The sequence below is a fragment of the Penicillium hordei genome (genome assembly GCF_028827395.1).
Source record: "Penicillium hordei strain IBT 12815 chromosome Unknown utg000004l_segment0_segment0, whole genome shotgun sequence".
Classification (NCBI taxonomy): Eukaryota; Fungi; Ascomycota; class Eurotiomycetes; order Eurotiales; family Aspergillaceae; genus Penicillium; species Penicillium hordei.
Window position 1 is genome coordinate 4,617,870 of NW_026623145.1, and position 24,019 is coordinate 4,641,888.

General features: G+C 47.4%; 11 protein-coding genes across 11 annotated transcripts; 6 read left to right on the forward strand and 5 right to left on the reverse strand.

The window, feature by feature from the left end:
• Nucleotides 1-427: 427 nt before the first annotated feature.
• akr1 (putative aldehyde reductase (AKR1)) lies at nt 428-2,032 on the forward strand (the record flags this gene model as incomplete). Its single annotated transcript, XM_056899979.1, has 11 exons — nt 428-474; nt 530-617; nt 678-691; nt 765-849; nt 911-930; nt 986-1,058; nt 1,110-1,239; nt 1,294-1,358; nt 1,415-1,543; nt 1,615-1,730; nt 1,789-2,032. The coding sequence occupies 11 exons, from the start codon at nt 428-430 to the stop codon at nt 2,030-2,032; spliced, it is 1,011 nt and encodes a 336-aa protein (XP_056752055.1).
• A 556-nt stretch (nt 2,033-2,588) lies between these two features.
• N7537_008926 (uncharacterized protein) lies at nt 2,589-3,762 on the reverse strand (the record flags this gene model as incomplete). The annotated part of the gene is given in 4 exon segments (XM_056899980.1): nt 2,589-3,126; nt 3,187-3,559; nt 3,614-3,711; nt 3,731-3,762. The coding sequence occupies 4 exon segments, from the start codon at nt 3,760-3,762 to the stop codon at nt 2,589-2,591; spliced, it is 1,041 nt and encodes a 346-aa protein (XP_056752056.1).
• A 437-nt stretch (nt 3,763-4,199) lies between these two features.
• Nucleotides 4,200-6,054, forward strand: N7537_008927 (uncharacterized protein; the record flags this gene model as incomplete). Its single annotated transcript, XM_056899981.1, has 5 exons — nt 4,200-4,238; nt 4,613-4,715; nt 4,764-5,104; nt 5,155-5,848; nt 5,903-6,054. The coding sequence occupies 5 exons, from the start codon at nt 4,200-4,202 to the stop codon at nt 6,052-6,054; spliced, it is 1,329 nt and encodes a 442-aa protein (XP_056752057.1).
• A 1,246-nt stretch (nt 6,055-7,300) lies between these two features.
• N7537_008928 (uncharacterized protein) lies at nt 7,301-9,204 on the forward strand (the record flags this gene model as incomplete). The annotated part of the gene is made up of 6 exons (XM_056899982.1): nt 7,301-7,588; nt 7,655-7,777; nt 7,830-7,982; nt 8,032-8,886; nt 8,936-9,020; nt 9,089-9,204. The coding sequence occupies 6 exons, from the start codon at nt 7,301-7,303 to the stop codon at nt 9,202-9,204; spliced, it is 1,620 nt and encodes a 539-aa protein (XP_056752058.1).
• Nucleotides 9,205-9,685: 481 nt separating this feature from the next.
• On the forward strand, nt 9,686-10,483 carry N7537_008929 (rhamnogalacturonan acetylesterase; the record flags this gene model as incomplete). The annotated part of the gene is made up of 1 exon (XM_056899983.1): nt 9,686-10,483. The coding sequence occupies one exon, from the start codon at nt 9,686-9,688 to the stop codon at nt 10,481-10,483; it is 798 nt and encodes a 265-aa protein (XP_056752059.1).
• Nucleotides 10,484-11,076: 593 nt separating this feature from the next.
• On the reverse strand, nt 11,077-14,124 carry N7537_008930 (uncharacterized protein; the record flags this gene model as incomplete). The annotated part of the gene is made up of 10 exons (XM_056899984.1): nt 11,077-11,593; nt 11,657-11,859; nt 11,931-12,225; nt 12,293-12,721; nt 12,780-12,860; nt 12,963-12,976; nt 13,037-13,314; nt 13,346-13,658; nt 13,711-13,835; nt 13,896-14,124. 10 exons carry the CDS (start codon nt 14,122-14,124, stop codon nt 11,077-11,079), a joined length of 2,484 nt encoding a protein of 827 aa, XP_056752060.1.
• A 1,049-nt stretch (nt 14,125-15,173) lies between these two features.
• On the reverse strand, nt 15,174-16,390 carry N7537_008931 (CaiB/BaiF CoA transferase family protein; the record flags this gene model as incomplete). The annotated part of the gene is made up of 4 exons (XM_056899985.1): nt 15,174-15,835; nt 15,907-16,004; nt 16,061-16,236; nt 16,301-16,390. 4 exons carry the CDS (start codon nt 16,388-16,390, stop codon nt 15,174-15,176), a joined length of 1,026 nt encoding a protein of 341 aa, XP_056752061.1.
• A 517-nt stretch (nt 16,391-16,907) lies between these two features.
• N7537_008932 (acyl-CoA dehydrogenase family protein) lies at nt 16,908-18,241 on the reverse strand (the record flags this gene model as incomplete). Its single annotated transcript, XM_056899986.1, has 2 exons — nt 16,908-18,176; nt 18,224-18,241. The coding sequence occupies 2 exons, from the start codon at nt 18,239-18,241 to the stop codon at nt 16,908-16,910; spliced, it is 1,287 nt and encodes a 428-aa protein (XP_056752062.1).
• Nucleotides 18,242-18,911: 670 nt separating this feature from the next.
• On the forward strand, nt 18,912-20,416 carry N7537_008933 (uncharacterized protein; the record flags this gene model as incomplete). The annotated part of the gene is made up of 3 exons (XM_056899987.1): nt 18,912-18,981; nt 19,053-19,464; nt 19,528-20,416. 3 exons carry the CDS (start codon nt 18,912-18,914, stop codon nt 20,414-20,416), a joined length of 1,371 nt encoding a protein of 456 aa, XP_056752063.1.
• A 482-nt stretch (nt 20,417-20,898) lies between these two features.
• On the reverse strand, nt 20,899-21,474 carry N7537_008934 (S-(hydroxymethyl)glutathione synthase; the record flags this gene model as incomplete). Its single annotated transcript, XM_056899988.1, has 1 exon — nt 20,899-21,474. One exon carries the CDS (start codon nt 21,472-21,474, stop codon nt 20,899-20,901), a length of 576 nt encoding a protein of 191 aa, XP_056752064.1.
• Nucleotides 21,475-22,093: 619 nt separating this feature from the next.
• Nucleotides 22,094-23,682, forward strand: N7537_008935 (IQ calmodulin-binding motif protein; the record flags this gene model as incomplete). The annotated part of the gene is made up of 5 exons (XM_056899989.1): nt 22,094-22,165; nt 22,227-22,301; nt 22,362-23,195; nt 23,248-23,393; nt 23,463-23,682. The coding sequence occupies 5 exons, from the start codon at nt 22,094-22,096 to the stop codon at nt 23,680-23,682; spliced, it is 1,347 nt and encodes a 448-aa protein (XP_056752065.1).
• Nucleotides 23,683-24,019: the final 337 nt, after the last annotated feature.

Here is a 24,019-nt window from a genome sequence, read left to right on the forward strand (position 1 = left end):
AGACTATAATCCAGATTTCACATCAAAAATGACATCATAAATTACCCCGCGGGGGTGTAGGGGGATGTGGTAGACTCCTGAGGTCCTTCTATATAACTACATACCGATGCTCACATGTAAGTATTATATATATAACTATGTAACTAGCAAGTGTTTAGTATGTAGTAGGCTACAAGCTACACTGTATATATACTAATAGAATAGACCAGTACGTGAATTGGAAATAAATGAATCTAAATGACTTTCTTAAAGTACTCTGCTGTGTTTACCTCGGCGGAGTCTACTCCGAGAGGGGCGTGGGATGGACAATTCCCCCCCGCCGGAGAACACAACAGAGAGTTAAAGGGTGGGAGATTTCCACCAGCTTTCCTTTCTCTTTCCTTTTTCCTCTTTCCCTTCCAATTATTCTTCAATCTCTTAAAAAATCATGTCTCTCGGCAAGAAAGTCACTCTCAACTCCGGTCACCAGATCCCGTGTGTATATTCTGCAGAAAATACTGAAAGACTACATCACTGACCTCACATTCAGCCAGTTGGGCTTTGGGACTTGGCAGTCTGCCCCTGGTCAGGTCGGCGAGGCCGTTTATGAAGCCCTCAAGGCTGGTTATCGCCACCTGGTATGTACATGTATATCTATCATTTCTTCAAACTATTCACTAACCCCCACCCCCTCTTAGGATTTGGCAACTATGTATGCAGCACCAATCCCTTAATCGCAAAAGCCTGCCCATTACAATTGCGATATACTTACCAACTGTTCACAGCTACCAGAACCAGCGTGAGGTCGCGGAGGGCATCAAGCGTGCTTATAAAGATGTTCCCGGTCTGAAGCGCGAGGATCTATTTATTGTAAGTGTAATCCATACTTGAGATGTTACACAATTTCAGCAACTGACATGTCATTGTACAGACCTCCAAGCTGTGGAACAGGTACGGTATCTCGAACCACACCGTTACACTACAAACCTATTGACTCTGCATGTAGCCAGCACCGCCCGGAGGTTGTCGAGGCCTCTTTGGATGCTTGTCTTGCTGAGCTGGAGTTGGATTACCTTGATGTATGATCATTCCATTCAGTGACTCTCGTGAGATATTGCTGACATACCAAGCTTTACCTTGTTCACTGGCCCGTTGCCTTCCAGAAGGGCGACTCGTACTTCCCACTCGTTGCCAACAGCACCGTCGAGGGTGGTGATGTGATCATTGACGATGGTGTTTCTATTGTGGACACCTGGAAGGGCAAGCGGATATCTTGTGCGAATGGGAAAATCAGATATAGCTAACTCCTCTCAGCTATGACCCAGCTCCCCAAGAGCAAAGCCCGCTCCGTCGGTGTCTCCAACCACAAGATTGAGCATGTTCGTATCCTTCCTGCTCCAGAACTCGCCATACATTGGCTAATACACTCCTGTAGCTCGAGGCTCTCATTAAAGGCACCGGTGTTGTCCCTGCCGCCAACCAGATCGAGCGCCACCCCGTGCTCCAGAGCAATGACTTGATTGAGTACTGCCAACAGAAGGGAATTCACATCACTGCCTACTCTGTGCGTATCTATCCCCTACCCATTTCTTTTTGGTTGATGGCAGAGAAACTCAATCCTAACCCAATCTCTAGGCATTTGGTAACAACATGCTCGATATTCCCCTGCTCATCACCCGCCCCGAGGTCAAAGAAGTTGCCGAGTCTGTTGCAAAGCGCACTGGTCAGGAGGTCAGCCCCGCGCATGTTATGTAAGATTATACCCGCCTTTTCTGTGGTATTGTGCCGTGAAAGCTAACAGTCTTCAAGTCTTGCCTGGTCTCAAGTCGGCGGACACAGTGTCATCCCCAAGTCGGTTACGCCTTCGCGCATTCGTGACAACTTCAAGGAGGTAGAACTTACCCCCGAGGAGGTTGAGAAGGTCAGCGTTCTGGGCCAGAACCGGAAGCGCTACAACGTTCCGTATACTGCCAACAAGCCTCGTTGGAACATTGATATCTTCGGCGAGCCCGAAGAGAAGGCCGCTGATCACAAAGTCATTCTAAGTGTCTAATTTCGCTGATCGCCCCAGGCGACCGCTGGTTGAATGAGATATAGATATCGGTGTGTGCTATAGAGTGTCAACAGGCTTGCACTAGTACCGATATATCGAGATAACACGCTCAATAATGAACTGACCAAGATCAACTGGCCATCACGCATAAATGCCTTGGCCTAAGCCTATTGAATGCCTAGATTCTGAGATATTTACCATGTGTTCCTAGACCTCGAGTTCAAGCACAAGCTGTACCTGTAGAATGCGTTCCTAACAAAGTGGTCACAAAGTGGGCTCGCGATGGGAACGTATGACTCACATGCGAGGGTCCCAAAGACCATATAAGCCTAGGTAGATATAGAATTGTAGGTTACATTCACTCTGCCGTAAGCAGTTGCCTTCTTTCAAATTTGAAAACGAAGGGAAAAATCATTATTATATGTCGCATTTGATAGAAGGGACATAAGGGTATATGTATAACTGCAAAAGCCTGCCTGTCATGTCGCCTGTGCTATCTCTCGGCTGTTCATTCATGGCAAAAATCATCTCTGCTCATTAATCCATGAGAATCACCTTAGTTTGCGTGTATTGGTCGTTGATGAGAGCTGAAGACTGGTCCTGCGTCCAGCTCGTGATATTCATGGACTGGAGTGGATCCATTCGGGACCTCGTAGACTGAGCGACCATCCAAGAGTATCGCCGATCCCACTGGCTTTCGAGGCAAGAGAGTCTGCGGTTCGTCTGAACGTAATGATCCATCTTGAGGTGAGATACTGCCTTGGGAAATGGGGGTCTTTTCATCATGGCCCACGGCCGTTGATAGGGTTGATGAAGGTGGAAGAGTTGATTGGACGCCTCTAGTTCTCTGTCTCTGGCGCCGCCGTCGAAGCGCAAACCATATGAGCAAAACAATGAGCAGGACAACCACAATGACACCCACTGCAATTCCGCCCTTGGCTCCTGGACTTAGGCCAGACGAGCCACCAGAGCAAATATAGCCATTTCTGAAGACTCCGTTGGATTCCAAACTGTCCAATGCACTACATAACATGGAACTGCTGCCTCTGATTGTTGTCCGACCTTTGACTTGATCAAGAGAAGGTAGCGATACGCTGGCATATTCATCAGTATCTTAGAAGGTGAGGCGTTGATGACTGTTGCAATGATCATACCTGTCGAATGAACCCGCCAATTCTAACTGTCCTTCAACCTTTTCTAAATCTTGAAATTCCAGTGTTTTCAAGTTCGGATTCCCCGTGATGATTATGCCCGAAGAAACTTGTGATAGCGCGCCCATGGTTATGGTTGTGAGTGAGTTGAGGTCACTCAGTGTGATACCTCCCTTCACACTGTCCAAATCAGGGGCATAAAGACTTGCGAGTTCTGAGGCACCCTGAGCAGTTAATGCGCCCTTAATTTCCTCGACATTATTGATGGTGATCACTCCGCTGGTAGAAGGAGATATCGTAATGCTTCCGTCAAATGTGTCGCAGCTGCTCAGCTTGTCTGCATCGCTTTGACTCGAGATGGTCACACTGCTTGAACCTATAGGTAATGAGCTACACAGTTGGCAAGACGAACAAGCAATACATTACTTACAAGCATCAGAATCAGCGACCGCTCTTTGCCATGCACTGGCAATCGCCAGAAGGTAGATTACAATCATCCGTACGGGGAGGTCTGCGAAGCCCCAGTTGCTTATTTGACAGGACAAACCCTGAATGATTTCGCGCGAAGGCACCGGACATTAGAAGTTTTAAGGTCAATGAGATGGGGGGAGGCGGAGTCGAAAATTTCCTGCCTTGGCCGATTGTACTTTGTATAGCAATTGAACATCAAGACTGCCGATCGACGCGGTCTGTTTATTGTTGATTGGTCAACTTTGGATGTTTTGGTTGGCAATCCATATCCGAAACCCACGGCCCACTACCGGATCACTCTGCCTATGCAATTTTCATTTCAAGACACAGACCGGGAGACCGAATTCGCGAGTGCAGTCTGCTCAAAATCATTCTCTACCTGCCTTGGATTGATCGTCGCTGAATACCACCGAAGTCGTGTTGCTATTTTTGGATACGGAGCATGTAGTACTGCAACCCTTGTTCTGCTATTCCGCATGGAGTGGTAGTGTTAAATGGGGTAGGCAACAGAATTGGCGGCCCTTGGCAGCCCAGTCTGGTTCAAAATGCCCACATGGACTGGCATCATTGGAACCCCCCTCCAGGTACCAAGAGAGAAGAATCCATTTAGAACAATATTGTAATATCAAAAACCTTTTGAAGACTCGATTTTACGCCCAAGGTCCTTCCAAGATTGGTACCGGGAGTGGCAAACCATGGAAGTCGAAAACTTTCTTGGAACTTCCCCAAAAAGATGACTCAGCACATGCGGGGAACCCTGCCCCAACATCATGTTGGGAGGTTCTACATAGATCAGCCTTGATAACAGCCATTTTGAGCTGATATCTCTATGAGAGTAGGCAAGGGCTGTGGAAGGTGTCGTCATCGACATATTCGATGTGTAATTCCTACCGGTGCATCAACGTGCACTCCATGTTTGCGACTTGGTCGGGCGTGTCATCTTGATCCCCGTTTCCAGTTCAAGCCTGTCCACCACGTTTACCAGAAAAATAACGGTGCCACTGCCCGATTCGAACTGGATTGGGATAAAGAACAAGTTTGGGTGGACGTGTCACAACCCGGTAGGAGTCCAGAGCCCATGATTTTGGTCATGTACTGATCTTATTTAGTGACATTCGTCCTTGAGGCGAATGATGAATCGGCTGGAGACGAACATAGTGCTGTAGAACAATACAACACGCCAGCACTAGAATTGGCTGGGGATGAACATGGTGCTTTGGAACAATATACCCCAGCACCAGAGCCAGTATCACCTAGTCGCAGTGGATGGACGCAAGATTTTCACTCGGAGAACACATATCAGGCTCAAGCTCGCAGTCCAGTTTATGAGAATCGACCCAGCCAGGACACTACGAACAGTCCACTCAACCCGCTGTCAGACAATGTATCTGCACTGACACTAAGAGAGGCATCACTGATGCGCCACTTTATCCAGAAAATAGCTCCCTGGGTGAGCTTCAAGCGAGTCCCTTGTTAGCTTTACATATCTGACCTTCATAGGCCGATGTTTGTGACATCCATTCACATTTCAGCACCGAAGTCCCAAGACGGGCATTGGAGAATAACATGGTATTGCAAGCCATCCTAGCTCTGTCTGCGAGACATGATGCCATCTTGGCCAACGATAGTGACTGGGAGGCCTCGGCTTATCATGGTCAATGTTTGAAATTGTTAATCACAGCATTGGATGAAGCTGAGACAAGTTGTGACGAGAACATGCTCATTGCGGTCGTGATTCTTCGTATATGCGAGGAGCTGGAAACTAACACTGACCAACAGTTTCACCTGCTTGGGTCCAATCGTTTGGTGAATCTCATGACCCGCTCAGCGTCCTCTGGCGGGCTGGCGGAGGCAGTCAGCTGGCAGTTCTTGCGACAAGCTATCTATGCATCGGTAGTACAGTATCAACCTTTGCAACTCGACATGCATAATTACGAGCGCTCGTCAATGTTTCACCGCCACGACGACGCGGCTTGCGCAAATAGAATTATCTATCATTGCGCTCGCATCCTACAAGTATGCTGCGATGCGCCCGGACATATTGTGGCAGAGGATACCTGGCGCCAAATATCGGACAGCGTGAACGAGTGGAATCAAGCAAAGTCCACAACCTGGCAACCTATTCGGTACCAAGCACCAAGCGTGGCTCATGGTCGGCCTTTCCCTGTGATATGGATGATATCCCCGCCGGCAGGTATGTCTTCAGTCCCAATGACATGCGACCTAAAGTTACTGACCGCAACCGAAGTGATCGGAATGCAGTATTATTACTCGGCATGTATTTTCCTCACCTTGTCTGAATCTTCATCGCACAATATGAGCGATTACGAAAGGGCCCGTACAAGGCGTGTGCAGGAGGTAGTCAAACCAAAGCTCTGGGAAATTATATTCGAAGGCTGATACAAATCCCAGAAAACGATTGCCGACCATCTTGTCATGGTTATCGGCCTGTCGCTGTCCAACGAAAGCGTAGAGAATGCCTATTTTATGGCATCACATTTATTACATCGCTGTTCGTGTGCGCTCCATATCCCTCGACCCTCTTGCCCGCTGACCTGTCCTTAGTTGGGTACTGTCTTCGGAATGTAGTCGAACAGGAAGGATCATTGCATTTTTTGAGCCGAGTAGAAAAAAAGGTCGGATGGCGCACTTCATGGATAATGCGGGAGCTGGAACGCCAATGGACCGAGTTGGCTGCATTTGACTCGTCGGAACCTGTCCAAGTTATATCTGACGGAAATATTGCTTAGCTCAAGCTTGGAATTGTAAACATTGTCCGAAGCCGAAGGAGAGAAAATATGCGTCTCACCGGACCTTCACTATAAGCCAAGTTATATCCGTTATATCCGTTATCTGTTGACTGGAATCATCACTATCATCATGACAACAGTACCTGACGGCATGTGCGATCTCGATCTCCTGGAGATGACTTTCGATTGTAGAAAAGTTTTTTTTTGATTTTAGCCGGTAAACTATATTAATGAAAACATGAAAACATGAAAACATGAAAACTCATGGTAATGGAAAAGCATGCTTGGGAAGGTGGCGTCTGACACGAGACTAATAATAAGCCTTCATAGGCATTTCTTTCACCCCCTGAGGGTCCTTAGGGTGTCTACATGTATCCCAAGGCTTGCCGGTTCATACGTGGCTCAGATGGTCATGCGGTAGATTCAGAGGAAACTATTTTCCCTCAGCCAGAACAAATCCACTGTATGGTCCAGAGATTTCCGAAGCCAAATTAGACATATGCTATATCACTTTGGGACTACATTGAGCTTGCTTAGGTTGTAGATCCTATAATTCAACGGTGATATTCACGACGATGACTATGGACTCAAAAAGGGAGTTCAGGAAGAACCGAGAAATAACTAGATATCATATTCACGGTGTGAAGCCTATTTGAGTAATTGACACTCTCTTGTATGCCCACATGTTTGATGCGTTGGCTTCTGCGCTTTCGCTTTGGATATAAATATCTCCCTTCACTTTCACTTTCACTTTCCATTTCTCTTCTCTCCCCATCCCCGACCTTTCACTATTCATTATTCACTATTCACTATTCTCTATTCTCTATTCTCTATTCTCTTTCATCTTTCATCTTTCATCTTTCATCTTTTCCTTACAATACCATACACGGTCAGCAATGGAGACTGAACCATGGGAAGTGCTTGTGCACAAGAAGCAACTTGAGGATGCTGCTAAAATACCAACTCAATGGCGAATTCCGGAACAACTGGCCCAGATATCCGAGACATCTGGCATGAATGTGCTAGATGTTCCACGCCAGTCGGGAATCTTGTCAGCAAGACAACTCGAGATAACCGAGAAATATGATGCAACGGATCTGCTCGCCAAGATCCATTGTCAAGAGCTCTCTGCCTATGAGGTCACTGAAGCATTTTGCATTCGTGCTGCGATTGCACAGCAAGTGGTATGTGTTGATATGATTGGCATGACCCTTCAAAAGCCTAGCCATCGTCTTACAACGAACTCACAGACTCGATGCCTCACCGAGACTTTCTTTGATCGTGCCTTGCAGCGCGCAAAGGATTTGGATGAGATATTATCGAAAACAGGGACACCTGTTGGGCCTTTGCATGGGTTGCCCATCAGTTTCAAGGTACGACGACAATTTTGGACAACGAATTTGGGTTTACTGATGTCATACAAAGGATTGTTTCAACATTGATGGTGTTCCGTCCACGATTGGATTTACTTCGTTTATCAAAAATGGCCCTGTGAATTCAACTTCTCCCGCAGTTCAGATTCTGCTCAACCTGGGAGCTATCCCGTATGTGAAGACGAATGTTCCCCAGACGATGATGGTGGGTGCTCTTACGATCCTAAACGTGTCACAATTGCTCAAAGTACTAGGCTGCTGATTCGCACAATTTCGTATTCGGCCGGACCCTCAATCCTCATCGATCGAATCTTACCGCTGGGGGGTCGACTGGGGGAGAAGGGGCACTGATTGCTATGAGGGGATCGGTGCTGGGTGTTGGTACAGACATTGCTGGTTCCATTCGAATCCCGGCTATCTGCAACGGGATCTACGCATTGAGACCTTCTGCGGACCGCATTCCATATGGGGGACAGACTAGCTCTGCTCGTGGAGGCTTGGCTGGGATCAAGGCTTGTGCAGGACCCTTGGCAACATCAGTCAGAGACCTGGAGCTGTTCATGAAACTGGTGACTAATGCAGACCCATGGCAATTTGATTCTTCGGCTTTGTTTTCGCCATGGCGCATCATTTCCCCCAAGTCCTCCCTGCGACTCGGGTTCATCGAGGAGGATCCCCATTTCCCTCTGCATCCACCGGTTTTGCGAACTCTTACAAGGGCAACTGAAAAGCTTCAAGCAGCTGGGAATGAGATCATCCCCCTGAAAACCCTGCTTATTCGAGATGCCTGTGCGCTGGCATTTCGCATGTACTCGATGGATCCAGCTCAGACTCCGTTTAAGCACATTACTGCCAGTGGGGAACCTACCATCCCTGCTTTGGCATCGACATCTCTTCACCATAGCTCCATGCCATATGGGTATGCCCCATTGACACTTGAAGGGTTGTATGACCTCAACGAGGAGCGCAACTACATCAAGGAAGAGTTCCGCAATCTCGTTATGCAGGAAAAAGTCGACGCCATTATCATGCCCGGCTATCAAGGTACCGCTCAGCCTCATGATCTGTTTGGCTTTGTGCCCTACACTGTGCTTTGGAATGTGATGGATGTAAGTTCACGTTCTCTAGTCTCACAGCGCTGAACTAATCTTTTCTGAGTACCCGAGCTGCATCATTCCGCATGGAAAGGCGAACAAGAGCGCCGACAAGACATTCATTCGGAGTGTGAACTACAAACCACCCTGTAAGTGTTATATTTTCCACCCATCACCTATTATGATTAACGAATTTAATGCTGATTTGGAATTTGAGACGTGGCTGATGACATAGAGGGGGCTCCGTGCTGTGTGCAGCTCGTTGGTAGGAACATGCATGACGAGGAATTGGTGAAAGTGGCAGAGCTTGTGTCTAAGACACTGGAGCTTTGAGCCATCGTGGGGCTGATAGAATGGAGGTATTCTAAGAAAGAAGCAAGATTTATGAATTGACGAAATGCATATGCATATGCATTTTGCGGAATTTGCCTTGGAATCTTTGCTCAAAATGCCAAATTGTACTCAATCGCTGGAAAAGGCGACACAAGGGGAGGAGAAACTGAAAAGAAGACCCGACAACGGGCCTCGGGTTAACATATCAAGGTGCCACGCAGAAGAAAGCCAACGGAGAATTCCTCAAAGATCTTGTTCCTTGGCCATAGTACCTTCGGGATATTTGGCCGCGAGAATTGGTTGGAATGCCGTCATTTCAAAACCCCGCAAATCCATTTTCTGCGTCGAGATATTTCCACCAACGGGAGAGATGGCTCTATTCCCCCACATCGGAGTGCTATAAGTTCATATCAAAGAGGTCTTTTGTGCAAATAATTCTGATACCCCATGACTTGACGAGATTACATCCAGGGACACAACAATGGGCATGAGCTTGAAAGCAACCGGAGTGGTTCTCCTCAATATCCTATCTTATGTTCAGGCGTATCCTTCCAGTGCCTTCCAACACTTGCCAAAGTCTCCATTCTTTGTTCTGGCGGGTGACAGCACCACGGCTACTCAATCCTCGAACGGTGGAGGATGGGGAGACGGCTTTCTCAACACAACTCTTTTTAAAGGAGCCTCTGGTCGCAATTTCGGCCACAACGGTGCAACTACTGTTAGCTTTCGAGATGGAGGTGACTGGGATGACGTTTTAACAACCGTGAGACAAGTTCGAGACGACTATCATCCTTTTGTAACAATCCAATTTGGACACAATGACCAAAAGCCAGCTGCGAACATTTCATTGTCACAATACACTAGCAATCTTGAAAGATTTGTGACTGAGGCTACTGATGCTGGGGCTACACCGATTCTCGTCACTCCTCTGTCTCGGCGCAACTACGATAACTCAACAGGGACACCGCGTATCATCATGAGTCTCGCGAATGAGACCATGGCCACCGTCACTGCTGCCCATCGCTCATATGCTGCGTATATTGACCTGAATGAAGCTAGCACCCGGTACCTCAATGCAATCGGGCCAGAAAAGGCTTTTACATACAACCTCAACCCAGCGGACAATACACATTTGAACGTACCAGGGAGTGCTCTGTTTGGGGGAATTGTGGCCGAGCTGATTACCCAGAAATTTGACGCTTTGAAAAAGTTTGGATATATGCGCGTGGATGGTAAACTCAAGAAGGATATTGACCATGGTATTTATTACTGGCCTTAACCCAGCCAAAGATTGTGATTACGGAGAACCACTTGTATACCAAGAATACAAGGCATTATTCCAATATAAAAGGCGCTTTTCTACGCTTGTAAGTCAGGTTGGTTCAATCCTAGACCAAAAGTAGGTGTCTGCTGCCCCATGTCTAGTGATAATGATGCAATAAACACAACACGCGAAATATCATAATAGTAAACTGATCATAAACCTAGATGATGGCTTCCCACCCACCTTCGTGGTCCGATTCACGGGGGTTACTCTTCCCTCGAGCACCATCACACATCACATCTGTCATACGCGTGCTGATTGAGTACCAGACCAGATTCTGAGGCTCATTCGGGACCCGCATTATGTTGGTTTGGCAGTTCCCGTTGCAAGGCTTGTTATACAGATCATTCCAGTACCCGTCGAAGAAAGGCCAGGCAGCTGAGTTGTATAGTGCGATGAGTAAATCCACGTTGCGCTGTGTAGGATAGTAGAGGATAAGATAGCTGAAGGTGGGTGTATTTCTCTCACGTAAAGATGATAATCACCGTATTTTCTAACGTTTCTCAAAGTTTCTGAAAGAAAGAAAGAATCCCCCCGACAACATATGGCTACTTCTCCTCCTCATGAGCATGCTTTTGAAGGAACAAAGCTTTCATCGAAGGATAGGTGCGCACTTCAAGATCATCGGATAAAACAGAAGTTCCTTCCTTGTTACCAAGTTCGTAACGAATTGACTGTGCTGCCTTGTCCTGGGCACGTTTAGCAAACCAAATTGCATGGACCCAGTCAATAGAAACTTCGAAGCCCTCTCCTTGGTCGTGAATCAAAATTGTCGCACCATCTTCACTGTCGAAGCGACGGGCAATGTTGATCCGTTCCTCCTCACCCCATGATCCACCGATCTTGGCATTGAAAATAATTTGACCTTGGGCTCGGCGAATGGAGATATGGAAGATGGTGTCATTCTCTGCATCCATGATTGAAATTTGGGTCATGTCAAGACCATCGTCGGCTTTGACAGGATCCACGCTTGACGACTCGAGAAGAATGACGCTGTCTGCCTTGAGAGTCTGCTGGAATCGAAGACTGCCATGGAGTGGTAGGTTCGCTCTTGGTCGCTTCGGCCTGGTTGGAGTTAGCGATCATGTTGCCATGTCAATCCGTTCATTTGTAGGGTTAGGAGCTTACCGAGGAGCCGGTGGGTCAATCTTCGCCTGCTTCAGCTCTGGATCCAGCGCTCCATCAGCACCGCCAGTGATGGTAGGCTCTTTCTTGAAGTTTTCAAAGGCTGGCGGAATAGCGGGATTGGTGAAGTGCTTGGTGTCATTGCTGCTGCCAATGATTTCTAGCTCCAGCTTCTCAACGTCGTAGCGAGGTAATTCTTTCTCGTTCTGCGAACGGTCAGTGATTTTCATACAAGGATGGTGAGAGTCAATGATTAGGGGTTTCTTGCCTTGAATACCCGCCAATATGCGCGCTTTCTTATATACGCCAGAACCTCGTCGCGAGTCAACGACTTCAGTTTCTGTCCACCCCTGATAAGCTTGTAGAGAACCGGGGTAATTGGGATATAAGCAGTTGACTTGACACGCGACTTTTGTCCCTTTGTGCAGTTCCCGCAGACCGAAGAACCATCTAACTCGGGCTTTTGGCTGAAATTGTACACCTCAGCGATCAAGTCTGTCAGTGGGGTTTGAATGCCGTCCTCTTGGGCGAGATACAATTTGACCCAGAAAGGTTGCCCTCCCAATGCATACCTAGATTATTTAGAATGATTAGCTATCACTTCTTGTTGTGGCCTGTATTTCGTCAATGGAAACTTACTTCAAGAAGCGAACACTGAAGGCGAAGTCGGGGATTTTGAGCCCACCGTCAATTGCCTCAACGCCCTCCGGAGTTGGAGCTTTGGGATCCAATGCCAGATCACGCGACACACCATACAATGTATTAATGATGGTGGTGATATTTTCCTTGAACAGAACTTGGTTGAGTGTTCCGTCCTCCTGATGGTATTTAGTCTCCCATCGTGGCAGTTCTGGATAGGAATAGCCTAGATTGGAGGGAAATCTAATTCCTTCAGGGGTCCAATAATTCCCCTCAGCATCACGCCTAAATGGCTGAAGAGGCGTGTTTCCATTCACGGGGTGCTCTTTGCCGAATGAATCACGGATAGTAGTGTTGTCGGCAGGAATGTTATCCATCCACTTGTCTGGGTTGAGAGCTTGCCAAATTGCAAATAGACGATCGATGTTGCTGCAAGAAATTGTTAATCGGGGCTTCATTTGTAGCTGGCCGAGAAGAATATACTTACCAGTGATGTAAGAAGAACAGCGGATCAAAGGAGGCAACTGGTACATTTCCCATATGTCCTGCAGAACCTGTCCACCCGTGACTTTGAAACAATATTGTTAGTCTTGAAGCGACTGAGAATCCCATACAGCAGATGTTGACATGGAAATTACCCGACACACTCTAGCGGTGAGCAAGTACTTACATATTGTTGTGAATCTATTCGGGCGAATTTCCGGTTAGTTCTTGTGCTGTGATGTATCAAATCAATATACTCACATATTCTATGTTCAAGTCCTCATCAACGTTTTGATCTTTCGAGGTGGGATTTGTGCTTGCAAAGGTAGTATAGTCCATGGGCACAGTAAGCAATCGATAGACCATTTCAGCCGCAGGACCATGGTTTTTGTCATTGTATCCTTCGTGGGAGTTGAAGGCATCTGCCACTTTGCCGTTATTGACTACACCATGTCGCCAGCCCTCACTGTTTGGATTCTGGTCCTCTTTATCCGGCCAACGGCTGGTTCCGACCGCATTTCCGAACTGATTTGAGTTAGCTCGTTTGTTTCCATGTTTCCTAGATCTTACGTATACGTGCATTCTTGTACTCTTCCTGTTCGGTGTCGTTTTCCCACGTGTTTTCAGTACCGACGCCCTCGCTTCGCATCGGCCTGTCTGTGGGCATGCGAAACTGAAACAGGGGATTGTTGATTCGAACCGATCCGCCCTCGGGTCTAGCAACAGTGATGGTAGGGTATTTTGCCAAGTCAGGGACACGGCCGTTTCGTGCCCAGTCCCAGAAGGGAAGACGCCATGACTCGGCCTGTTCATGCCATGAAGCTTGATGGGCCTCCGGAAATCGAGGGATAATCTCCTTAACCATGATGTCATACACGACTTGCTAGAATGGAATCAGTACTACCCAGTTTGTGTCAGGTAAGTGGCCTTCCTACCTCAAAAAGTAGCACATACGGCCGGTGCCAAATTGGGAATATCACATGAGAGTGGAAGCAGTAGCCATTTTTCATGGGCTCTGGGCTAGGATCATCCCATCGTACGAAGGGTTGTCCATGAATACCTAGTCAAATACATGTCAATTACCGTGAACAGAATCTCATAAATTGGAGGCAGAACCTACCAGCCACTTGAAAGTACGAGAGTCTTTCTTTGGGGTCCAACTTCTGGAAATTGTCCAGAGCTAGGATGAAAAGATCAACTTGCTTTTTGTTCGACTTCTTGCCACTCCATTCGTCGATATCCTGCCGGACAAAGACCTTGCGGTTAATGCCATCATCAGGATTAGAATCTTTTGCTGGAAACCGGGCTTGGATCTGGTAGTACTCGTGCGCAGATGATTCAGATGCCATTTTACTTGGTGCTGATATTATTGAAATTGATGAAGCAATACTTCGTTTTGAAGAACTTTTTCTCAATCGCCCGAAGAGGTGCATTCGAACTTACCAGGGAAAGGTTTACTTGGGGGACCGGATTGAGGGGATTGTTTTATATTATTTCTTTCACGCCTTGCGATGGTAGCACATCAGTCAGAGACTACAAAAAAAGCAATTATTGATTGACATTGAATGGGACTTTGGTTCCTTAGCAAATATTGGTACAAATGCTGTCTTGTCACATTTTAATGCAAGGCTCGGATCAGAGCATAGCTCAGCTCACAAATGACAACGCCTTTTGACCCCTCGTGCAGCGCGAGGAAATTATTGGCGACCAAACATTACAGTTATTCGTTTCCAGCCAAAGTTCCCTGATACAGTCAGCTTCACGACTGCCACGTATAGCTATATACAGCTGTGACCTCGACCCAAGAGAGGGGGACTTGGATAGTGTTCAGAGATCACCAGCCAATGCTTGTACGGGATTTTGATTTGGCCTGCATACTGGCTTGGCGATTGGCACAAACTGGGGTTTATTGAATTATCCCAGCTGTCTCAGCTAGCCATAAGTATTGTAATTCAACAACTCAGCTACACCAACTCCTGTCAAACGAGTGGCGACTTTGGGTGGACTCGGTCAATTTTGCTGCGGCATCGTTTGCACCAGCTACTCAATACTGTAACTTGGGTTCTCGAGGCAGATCGGCCAGTTTGCTTTTATGTTTTTCTTTCTGCCTTGCTGGAATATTGGGAGAGTACGGGACAATGGTAACATAAATGTATATATTTAGTTTGGCCAGCCACTTAGTAGGATTGTCATACAACACTCTGTTCTCGCATTGCCCCAATCTCCTTCGGTGAAAATCCCATCCGCTCAAGCATGGAATTTGTATGCCCCCCTAGACTTGGCGGTGATCGTCGAAGTTGAGGCTTTGTCTCGCTAAACTTGACAGGGGTTCCTGAATGATTGCCTGTCAGTGTATGTAGAGCCAGGCCCCGATGAAGAACAAACCTAGTACTCTGATCTACCCTGATACTGATTCTTTGTGAGGAAGACTATAAACCATATCCCTCGCAGCGGTTTGTGGGTGTGAGAACACTTCTTCTATCGTGTTCACGGGTCCATATGGCAATCCACAACCCTCTAAGACAGCCAGCCAGACTTCCGCCGTCTTAGCGTTCAGGATTGGCTCAAGTATCTCTTTTAGTTCGGCCCGATTTTGAACACTAGAGCTGTTGTCAGCAAACCGTGGGTCAGTCGACAACCCCGATAGCTTTATCAAATGGCAAAGGATTTGAAATTGGCGGTTGTTCGTAGCGCCCAGAACCAGGTGGCCGTCCTTTGTCTTGAAAGCTTGATAAGGGACAATACTTGGATGTTCTGTACCCCAACGCTTCGAATGTTCGCCGGCATTCAGCCAGGACATTGCCACATTAGAAAGCAACGATACCTGGCTCTCAAATAAGGATGCATCAATTTTCTGGCCGCGACCTGTATCCCTGCGGGCTAAAAGCGCGGCAAGAATTGCCCCGTGCAGGTACAGACCGGTACTCATATCGGTGAGACCGAGACCAGGTCGTGTTGGGGGCCCATCGCGCTCGCCGGTGACGTGTAGCATGCCTGCTTCGGCTGCGGCAATGGCGCCGTAACCTGCACGATGGGAATATGGACCACTAGCGCCGTATCCTAGTAGGCATTGAAGTCAGGAATACTCCGTGCTTACAGTGTATATGAATCAATGGTAATAGAGCACTGACCAGAGACGCTAGCATGTATGATCAGTGGATTGATTTCTCGTAGTTTTTCATATCCAATACCCATCTTATCCATCTTTCCTGGAACAAAGTTTTCTACTCTGTGAGAAATTTAGTACAGGGGGTTGTTGAATTGAGGTTGAGTGGGATTACTGACACGACGTCGGAATTTTTGACAAGTCGAAAAAGGATCTCCCGGCCTTTGTCTTGTTTGAGATTCAAGGTAATAGACATCTTGTTCCGATTGATCGCACAAAAATAAGCAGACATGTCTTTGCCCGTGGGTTTCCAAATATCTTTCTCTGCTGCCGTTCGCCACAAGCGAGTATCATCCTGTATACCTGGTGAGTATCAAATCTACCCAAATAGAACCAAAGAAAGGAAGCCAAGGACGTACACCCCCTTTAGGATTTTCAACCTTGAGAACCTCGGCTCCATAGTCCGCGAGAATCTGTGTATAGAATGGTCCCTGGGATGTTTCAGGCATTGGTCACTTCTAAACTTGTACGAATATCAGAGAAACTCACTGTAAGAACACGCGTCAGATCAAGAATTCGAATCCCCGACAAGGGTCCATTAGCATGTGCTGAAGCGTGACTGCAACGGAATTGAGAATTCCCCAAATATGATGCTGAATGGATACGATCTTTGCGATGCTCCAACACTTGTGTGGTAGTCCTAACCAAGGGATAGCCTTTGAGAATGGCTCTAGTTGTCGTCATATCTGTTCTTTTTAATGTAGTACTAAGAGTAAAAAATAAAGAAATCTTTTCTTGCAAGTGATGAGCTTACCCGCATATGGTTAACGACGATCTATAAAAATATCCCCGCTTTCAAGGCCATTGAGATGTTCCACGTTGAATAGGGGAGATTGCCGAAATAATATTATAGCAAAGCACCGAAATTCCCCGATGAAAGCCTCGGATTATGACAAAACCCACTGAAAGTGATATCAGGCCTTGCACAGCTCTGGTTTAATTCAAGACTTTGCAAAATCATAACACTCAGTATGATTTTGGGAGACCAAGCACCCGTTCCCCTATGTAGTTCAAAATCATTTCCCTGCTAACAGGTGCAATACGAGGAATAAACACTTCTCGAAGATATCGCTCAACATGATATCCTTTCGCATATCCCATGCCGCCATGTGTGAGTATGGCTCGCTCACAAGCCTCAAAGGCTGCCTCTGCAGCTAGGTATTTTCCAGCGTTGGCATACTCACCACCGGTGTAGCCTTGGTCATAAAGCCGAGCAGCCTGGTAGATCATCATACGCGCCGCCTCCAGTTTTATCCAGCTGTCCGCCAGTGGGTGTTGGATTCCTTGGTTCTGACCGATCGGTCGCCCAAATACATATCGGTCATTGGAATACAAGGCCGCACGACGCAATGCAGCAAATCCTAGCCCGAGAGCCTCTGCGCCAATCAGAATCCTTTCGGCATTCATTCCCTGAAGGATCATTCGAAATCCTTCGTTTTCTTCTCCTACGCGGTCTTCCATTAGGACATGCCAGTTATCGAAGAAAAGGGAGTTGGTGTCAACAGCAGCCCGGCCCATCTTTGGGATTTCAGTAATTTGGACCTGAGGAACTTGTAGATCTGTGTAGAAGAGTGACAGACCCTGTGATGGTCTTTTCACTCGGTCGCGTGGTGTAGTGCGCACAAGAATGAGGATCTTGTCAGCTCGCTGCGCAGTGGAAATCCAGACCTTTTGTCCCGACAGCACATAGCCATCCCCCAACCGGCGTGCGGTTGCCTGCAATCGCAGGGTATCTAAGCCTGTGTTAGGCTCCGTGACTCCAAAGCAGGCTTTGTGGTGACCAGAAATGAGCGGAGTGAGCCACCGCTTTTTCTGCGCCTCTGTCCCAAACTTGGCAACTGGCTCCAGGCCAAAGATATTCATATGGATAGACGAGGCACCCGTCATGCCTCCCCCCGACTCCGCAATAGTCTGCATCATCACTGCTGCTTCTGAAATACCAAGTTCCAAGCCTCCATAGCGCTGTGGCAGGCAGATACCCAACCAACCCTGGCCTGCCAAAGCTTCATAGAGTTCGGTTGGAAATCGATGCGATTCGTCTACCTGGGCCCAATAACTGTCCGGAAAATCCAAACATATTTTGGAAATGGCTTCTCGCACTGTTCGCTGGGACTCGGATAGGTCGGGATCTTGGATTTGCAGAAACTCGGTCGCACGCGCGTGTAATGATTGAACTTGGATGCAGCGTGACACATTTCTCACCTTAAGAGGCAGCAATCGAGGGATTCGTGGAACCTACACGAGATGTTAGAAAGGGATTTGGACCCGGTAAGCCTCCGTACATATGCCAAAACTGCCATGTCGGAAGAATCTACTATAAAACATACTGGGACTAAAATCCGGAATCAACATGTCGGCCTTTTAACAACAAAGCTCATGCGGGGGAGACCGAGGATGTTTAGAAACCACCGAGAAAGAGCGAAGTATCGAGAAAGAGGGGTTCGAAGACGAAAGCATTTTTTGATTCGTATCCAGTGTATATGGAATATCAAGTGCAACCTGACAGTTGCAGTTGCAAATGGAATTGTGAGGATCTCATATATATGTCGACAGTGCCTCGGACCATAAAATACCTGGCCATCCCATATTTACATAGATGTACATGCATATGGGTACTATTTGCCGTTTCACAATCATTAATATTTCGATGATCGAGTCCCTTGACTTCTTCATAGATACTCATGCGGTTGTTAGCCTGCAATAAGTCTTAATCGCGGAGTTGTGAGGAAAGCTTTGGCGATTTAAATAGGCTATATGAGAACCAATACATAGTCAGAATAAGACCAAAAAGACTAAGATGCCATACAGTCGGCTTCATGGCCTTTCCAAAGGGGATGAGGGTGATGAGGGGAAAGGCAAGGTACCTCGGAAGCTCGGCTACTAACAAGTTGTTTATATGGATGTAGCCCGGGAAGGTAAATAATGACCAGGTTCGGTTTCACAACCTTTAGTAGATCTTCATAATTCACCATGGCATCTGAATCTTACGTTTTGGGGGTGGGCATGACCCGGTTCTTGAAGCCGCGTCGCACTCGTGAATGTGAGATTATTCCTTTCCACGTAGTCTCTTGTCGATATACTATATTGCTCACCATGTCTCTGTCCCGACAGATCCAGAACTTGGATATGAGGCAGCAGTCAAAGCTCTAATCGATGCACATATCACATACGATGATGTACAGGCAGGTGTGGCCTGCTATTGTTATGGCGACACGACTTCTGGTCAACGGATCATGTACCAGCTAGGAATGACGGGGATCCCAATCTACAATACAAACAATGCTTGTGCTACTGGATCCACTGGTCTTCATCTTGCACGTACTCTGGTCAAAGGAGACCAGGCAGATTGTGTCCTCGTCGTCGGCTTCGAGCAGATGCGCCCGGGTTCAATCAAGAGTGTATGGGACGATCGGCCCAGTCCGCTGGGTCCATCGACCAAAATGATGGAGAACACATTCGGTAAACACCAAAGCCCTCGAAATGCTCAGTACTTTGGAAATGCCGGACAGGAGTACATGGACAAGTAGGGCGCCCAGAGACTTGGATCTCGACTTGGATCTCGACTTAGTGCTGACCATGCAAACAGATATGGCGCCAAAGCGGAAGATTTCGCTGAAATTGCTCGGGTGTCGCATGAACACTCCCAGCGAAACCCGTACGCCCAGTTCCGAACAGCATACACTCTGGATCAGATTTTGGACCAGAAGACACAGATCTATGGACCCCTAACCAAGCTCCAGTGCTCTCCAACGAGTGATGGTGCCGCAGCGGCCATCATCGTATCCCAACGGTTCTTAGATGCACGACCTCACCTCAAATCCCAGGCTATTCTGATGGCTGGCCAACAGCTGTTGACCGATGGACCAGAGGTATATTCCCGAAGTGCAATAGACCTCGTCGGTTTCAATATGTCGCGCCAAGCTGCCCAGCTAGCTATGGAGGAGGCTGGTGTCGGAGCAAAAGATATCGGGGTTTGTGAGCTGCACGATTGTTTTTCTACAAACGAGCTTCTGTTGCTTGACGCACTTGGGTTTTCGGAGCCAGGAAAAGCCCATGAGATGGTGCGTCGGGGGGACATCACCTATGGAGGTCGCGGCCTAGTTGTCAACCCATCTGGCGGGCTGATCTCAAAGGGTCACCCTCTAGGAGCCACAGGGCTAGCTCAGTGTGCGGAACTCACTTGGCAGCTCCGCGGTTGGGCCAACAATCGTTTGGCCCCTGGCACTGATGTCGCTTTGCAACACAATCTCGGGTTGGGAGGAGCAGTGGTGGTAACTATCTATAAACGAGCCGATGGACAGGTCACCCGCCCTATTTCAGATGACGATGTTAGCAGGGTTTCTGGATTGGGGTACAACCCCGCAGTCGAAGCTCGGTATATCACACCTCAAGACGGTGAACGCGTCCAGAGCAAAACAAAGCATCACGAGTATCCGCTCCAGGAAACGGCCGAGAAGCTCAGAGCGCGCATATAATAAAGACGGATTGTTCAGAGCCCGTGGAAAAATTTGAAGATTTGTCGCTACATTGAGGGAACCAGATAGGACAATTGATAAACTGGACTCTGAAGACACGGAAAGAGAATAAACAAGGAATGAAGAACATGATCGGTTCAAGATGCATCATTCAGCTTGGATCTGAGGAAATCTGTTTGTTAAAATCAAAATGTACCCCATGTTTTCGAATCCAATGGGGAATGATGATGCCGAAGCCGCAGTGGATGAGTGGGTTAAGGGATATCTTCTCTGGAGCCTCAGTCAGCGATGCATGTTCTTTTCCATCAAGCTACCATAATCTACCATACGAGCAAATATTCACTGTAACATAAATCTTGGGATATACACTATAGACTAAGCTTCAAGTATACTCCTTTCCACAATCCCCTCTGAATTCAAACTCCAACCACCTCTGCCAACACCCACCCTTTAAGTACATGAATCATAACACATTTTCTAGATCACAGATTGGCAAATCTGATGCCGGACTTCTGAGCTGTGAAAGTGGAGATCAGATCCATTAGCACTGGCGACAGCACGTCGTATGTCTGCAGTCCGACGGCCTTGAATTTGGCTCTCACTTCATCCATTTCTTTAGGGTGAGAACCCTGCTCAATGATGGATGAGACGAAACCGGCGAATTGTGGTTCCTGCCAGCCCTTTTCATCGGATAACTCCACATGTACAAAGTCGAGACCTTTGAAAGGATGGTCCTTCTCGATCCGCCCGAAAAGGTGCACACCACAGTCCTTGCAGGCATTGCGTTGAATGGTAGCTTCTTTGTCCACAATCGACAGTTTCGAGGCATTCGCTGTCACCGAGACAGCATCCCGAGGTACAACTCCAACAATGGAGAAGAGAGAACCAGATGGCTTCCAACACTTAGAGCAGCCACAGGCGTGGTTGTGGGCAACATTGCTATTCAAGGTGATCTCGACCTGGTCGGAGGCGCAGCGGCAGTGGAGCTTTCCACCAGAGAAACTACTGGAGCCTGGTGTGATGCCATTGTCGATAAGAGGGTGGAGAGAGGGTGCCATGGTGAGGAGTGAGGAATGGAAAATAGGTGGGTAATATTGAGGTTAATGAAAGAGTTTAGAGCACATGTTGACCCCATTTATATATATTTATATGTAATATAAGCTCCAACATCAATCCTCACATCTCCTCACATCTCCTCACGAGGGGTAACCGGGATGTTATTCCTCAGTATATGGACACGGTGGTATAGATTGCTTATAGTGGGGGGGGGGGGGGGTTCGGATCCTGAATGGGGAAATAATTTCCCATCTACTTAATCTCTTGATCTATACCAGAATTTTTTTTTTTTTTTTTTTTTTTTTTTTCCAAGGCGGAGAAGAGAAATTCGTCATGAGGGGTCTATTGAATTCTCCAACTCTTATATTTTGTATACTTTGTATATAGACTGTACTCTGTGATAGCCTATGGAGATGTCGGTTGATGTTGATGTAATATGAGGGCTGACAAAGATGACCTTTCCCCATGGGCCCCACCCATGAACATCCATGGATGGACCTGGGGCTTTGATGAATCGCATCTTTGTTGTACTCTTGAATTCTTGAACTTTTGGCTTCTCGGCTTCTTGACTTTTGACTCTCTGATGGTTGCATATCCTCCTTTGAAACTTATAACTTCTCCATGACCAAACTCCCGGGGACTTCTACCTGTTCTGACGTCATCGATAAGGAAGAAGCCGCGCGAACGGTTCAGGTACAGTTACCATATGAATCCTGGCGTTGTCGATTTTCGCTGACCACCTGGGCATCATTAGCGAATTTATCGTGGTCACCGAACGCGACGAGAGCTGCGCGGACTTGGTTTAGCCGCCTCCACACGATGGATTGAGGTAAGTGTGTATCTTGCGCGAAACCCACCGAATCTAATCTCGTTTTTCCGGCCCCTCTAGGCCTTTCAAGAAGCCCAGTGGCACCACCTTCATCGTCCTCCCGAGCCTCGCGTGGCACCCAGCAATGATGGTTTCAATCAAGCTCGTCGAAACTGGCAACGAGCGGTTAGTGTCGCTAGGCGTGTCGGCGGCGACGATCGTGTTTTGGAAGTTTCGCCATCCATGGGGACTCATTCAGACTACAACACAGAGATCACAGCGGGGGCCCCACCTAAGATGATGGATCTTCAATACTTTCTCGAAATGGTTGATCTGAAACATCGGCATGGAAGCAGTCTGCGCTCGTACCACACGTATTGGCGGAATTCATCATCAAACGAAAACTTCTTCTACTGGTTGGACTATGGCGAGGGGAAAAACATTGAGCTTCCCCAATGTTCGCGCGACAGACTTGAGAAAGAACAAGTCCGCTATCTCACTCGCGAGGAACGTATGGATTACATGGTGACGGTAGACGAGACTGGGCTCTTCCGCTGGGCCAAAAACAATGAACTAGTGTGGACAAATACTGCACGTTTCAAAGATAGTCTCCAAGGGATTGTGGGAATCGAGGATGATGTGCCTCAATTCAGTGGAAACTCCACAATCCTGCAACCAGATTCCACCTGGGACTTAGCACCATCAAGATCATGTTCGTCATATTCATCATCGATATCAACAACATCTGCAAGACACAGCCCTGACGATGTCCTCTCAAATCAAGACCCGAAGCATTTCGCCGATGAGGAGTACAAAGCTGCGAAGATGATGAAAAACGTGGTGCACGCAAGCCCTGCTGCTGCATTTAAGCGACTTTTGGGCAAGTCCTCAGAGAAAGAAGATATGTGGCTATTTGTAAGTTAAGTTTGGGTTTGTGGTTGTTGAATGCATACTGACCCAACCTTAGGTTGCAGATACGTCTTTTCGTTTGTACATTGGCATAAAGAAAGGAGGTGCCTTTCAGCATTCATCTTTTCTTCGAGGCGCCCGTATCGCAGCAGCTGGAATGATCAAGATCAAACACGGCCAACTTCGAAGTCTGGCACCACTCAGGTGCGTTCAATCAAATATTTCATTCATCAGCTTCCATCATTGCTCGAAAGGGCAGGCTAACTTGTTCAGTGGTCATTATCGCCCGCCAGCTGCCAATTTCAGAGCATTCCATCACACCCTACAACAACAAGGTGTTGACATGTCCCATGTTTCGATGAGCAAGTCTTATATCATGCTCGCCGGAATTGAAGGTTATACGAAAACAAAACAAAAGGCGCGTGCTGTACATGAGAAGGTCAACGCAAGCAAAAGTTCTATCATCCACAAAAATGAGTACGGGGGCACATGATTTCTATCCTTTCTATTCCTTCCTATATTTTAGCGCGCCGACTAAGATACCCTAATTATCGTTTTATTTGCTGTCTAATTGCAGGTCATAAAAAAGCCGGATTGTAGACTTCAAGTGTTGTTACTCGAGTTGCACAGCTTCCTGACGCCTGAGTCGCATATGGGTGTAGAGCCCTACGCCTGTATTGCTGTACTGTCAGAGAAAACAGTCGCAGAACTTAGACATGGCGAAGGTACGCAGCAGAATCCTCTGAGATCGTGATCGGAGGGCCCTGCACAGGTGAAGGTGGTCGTGACGAGGCTTCCAAATGAAAATTCAAGGATGATATTTGATGTAT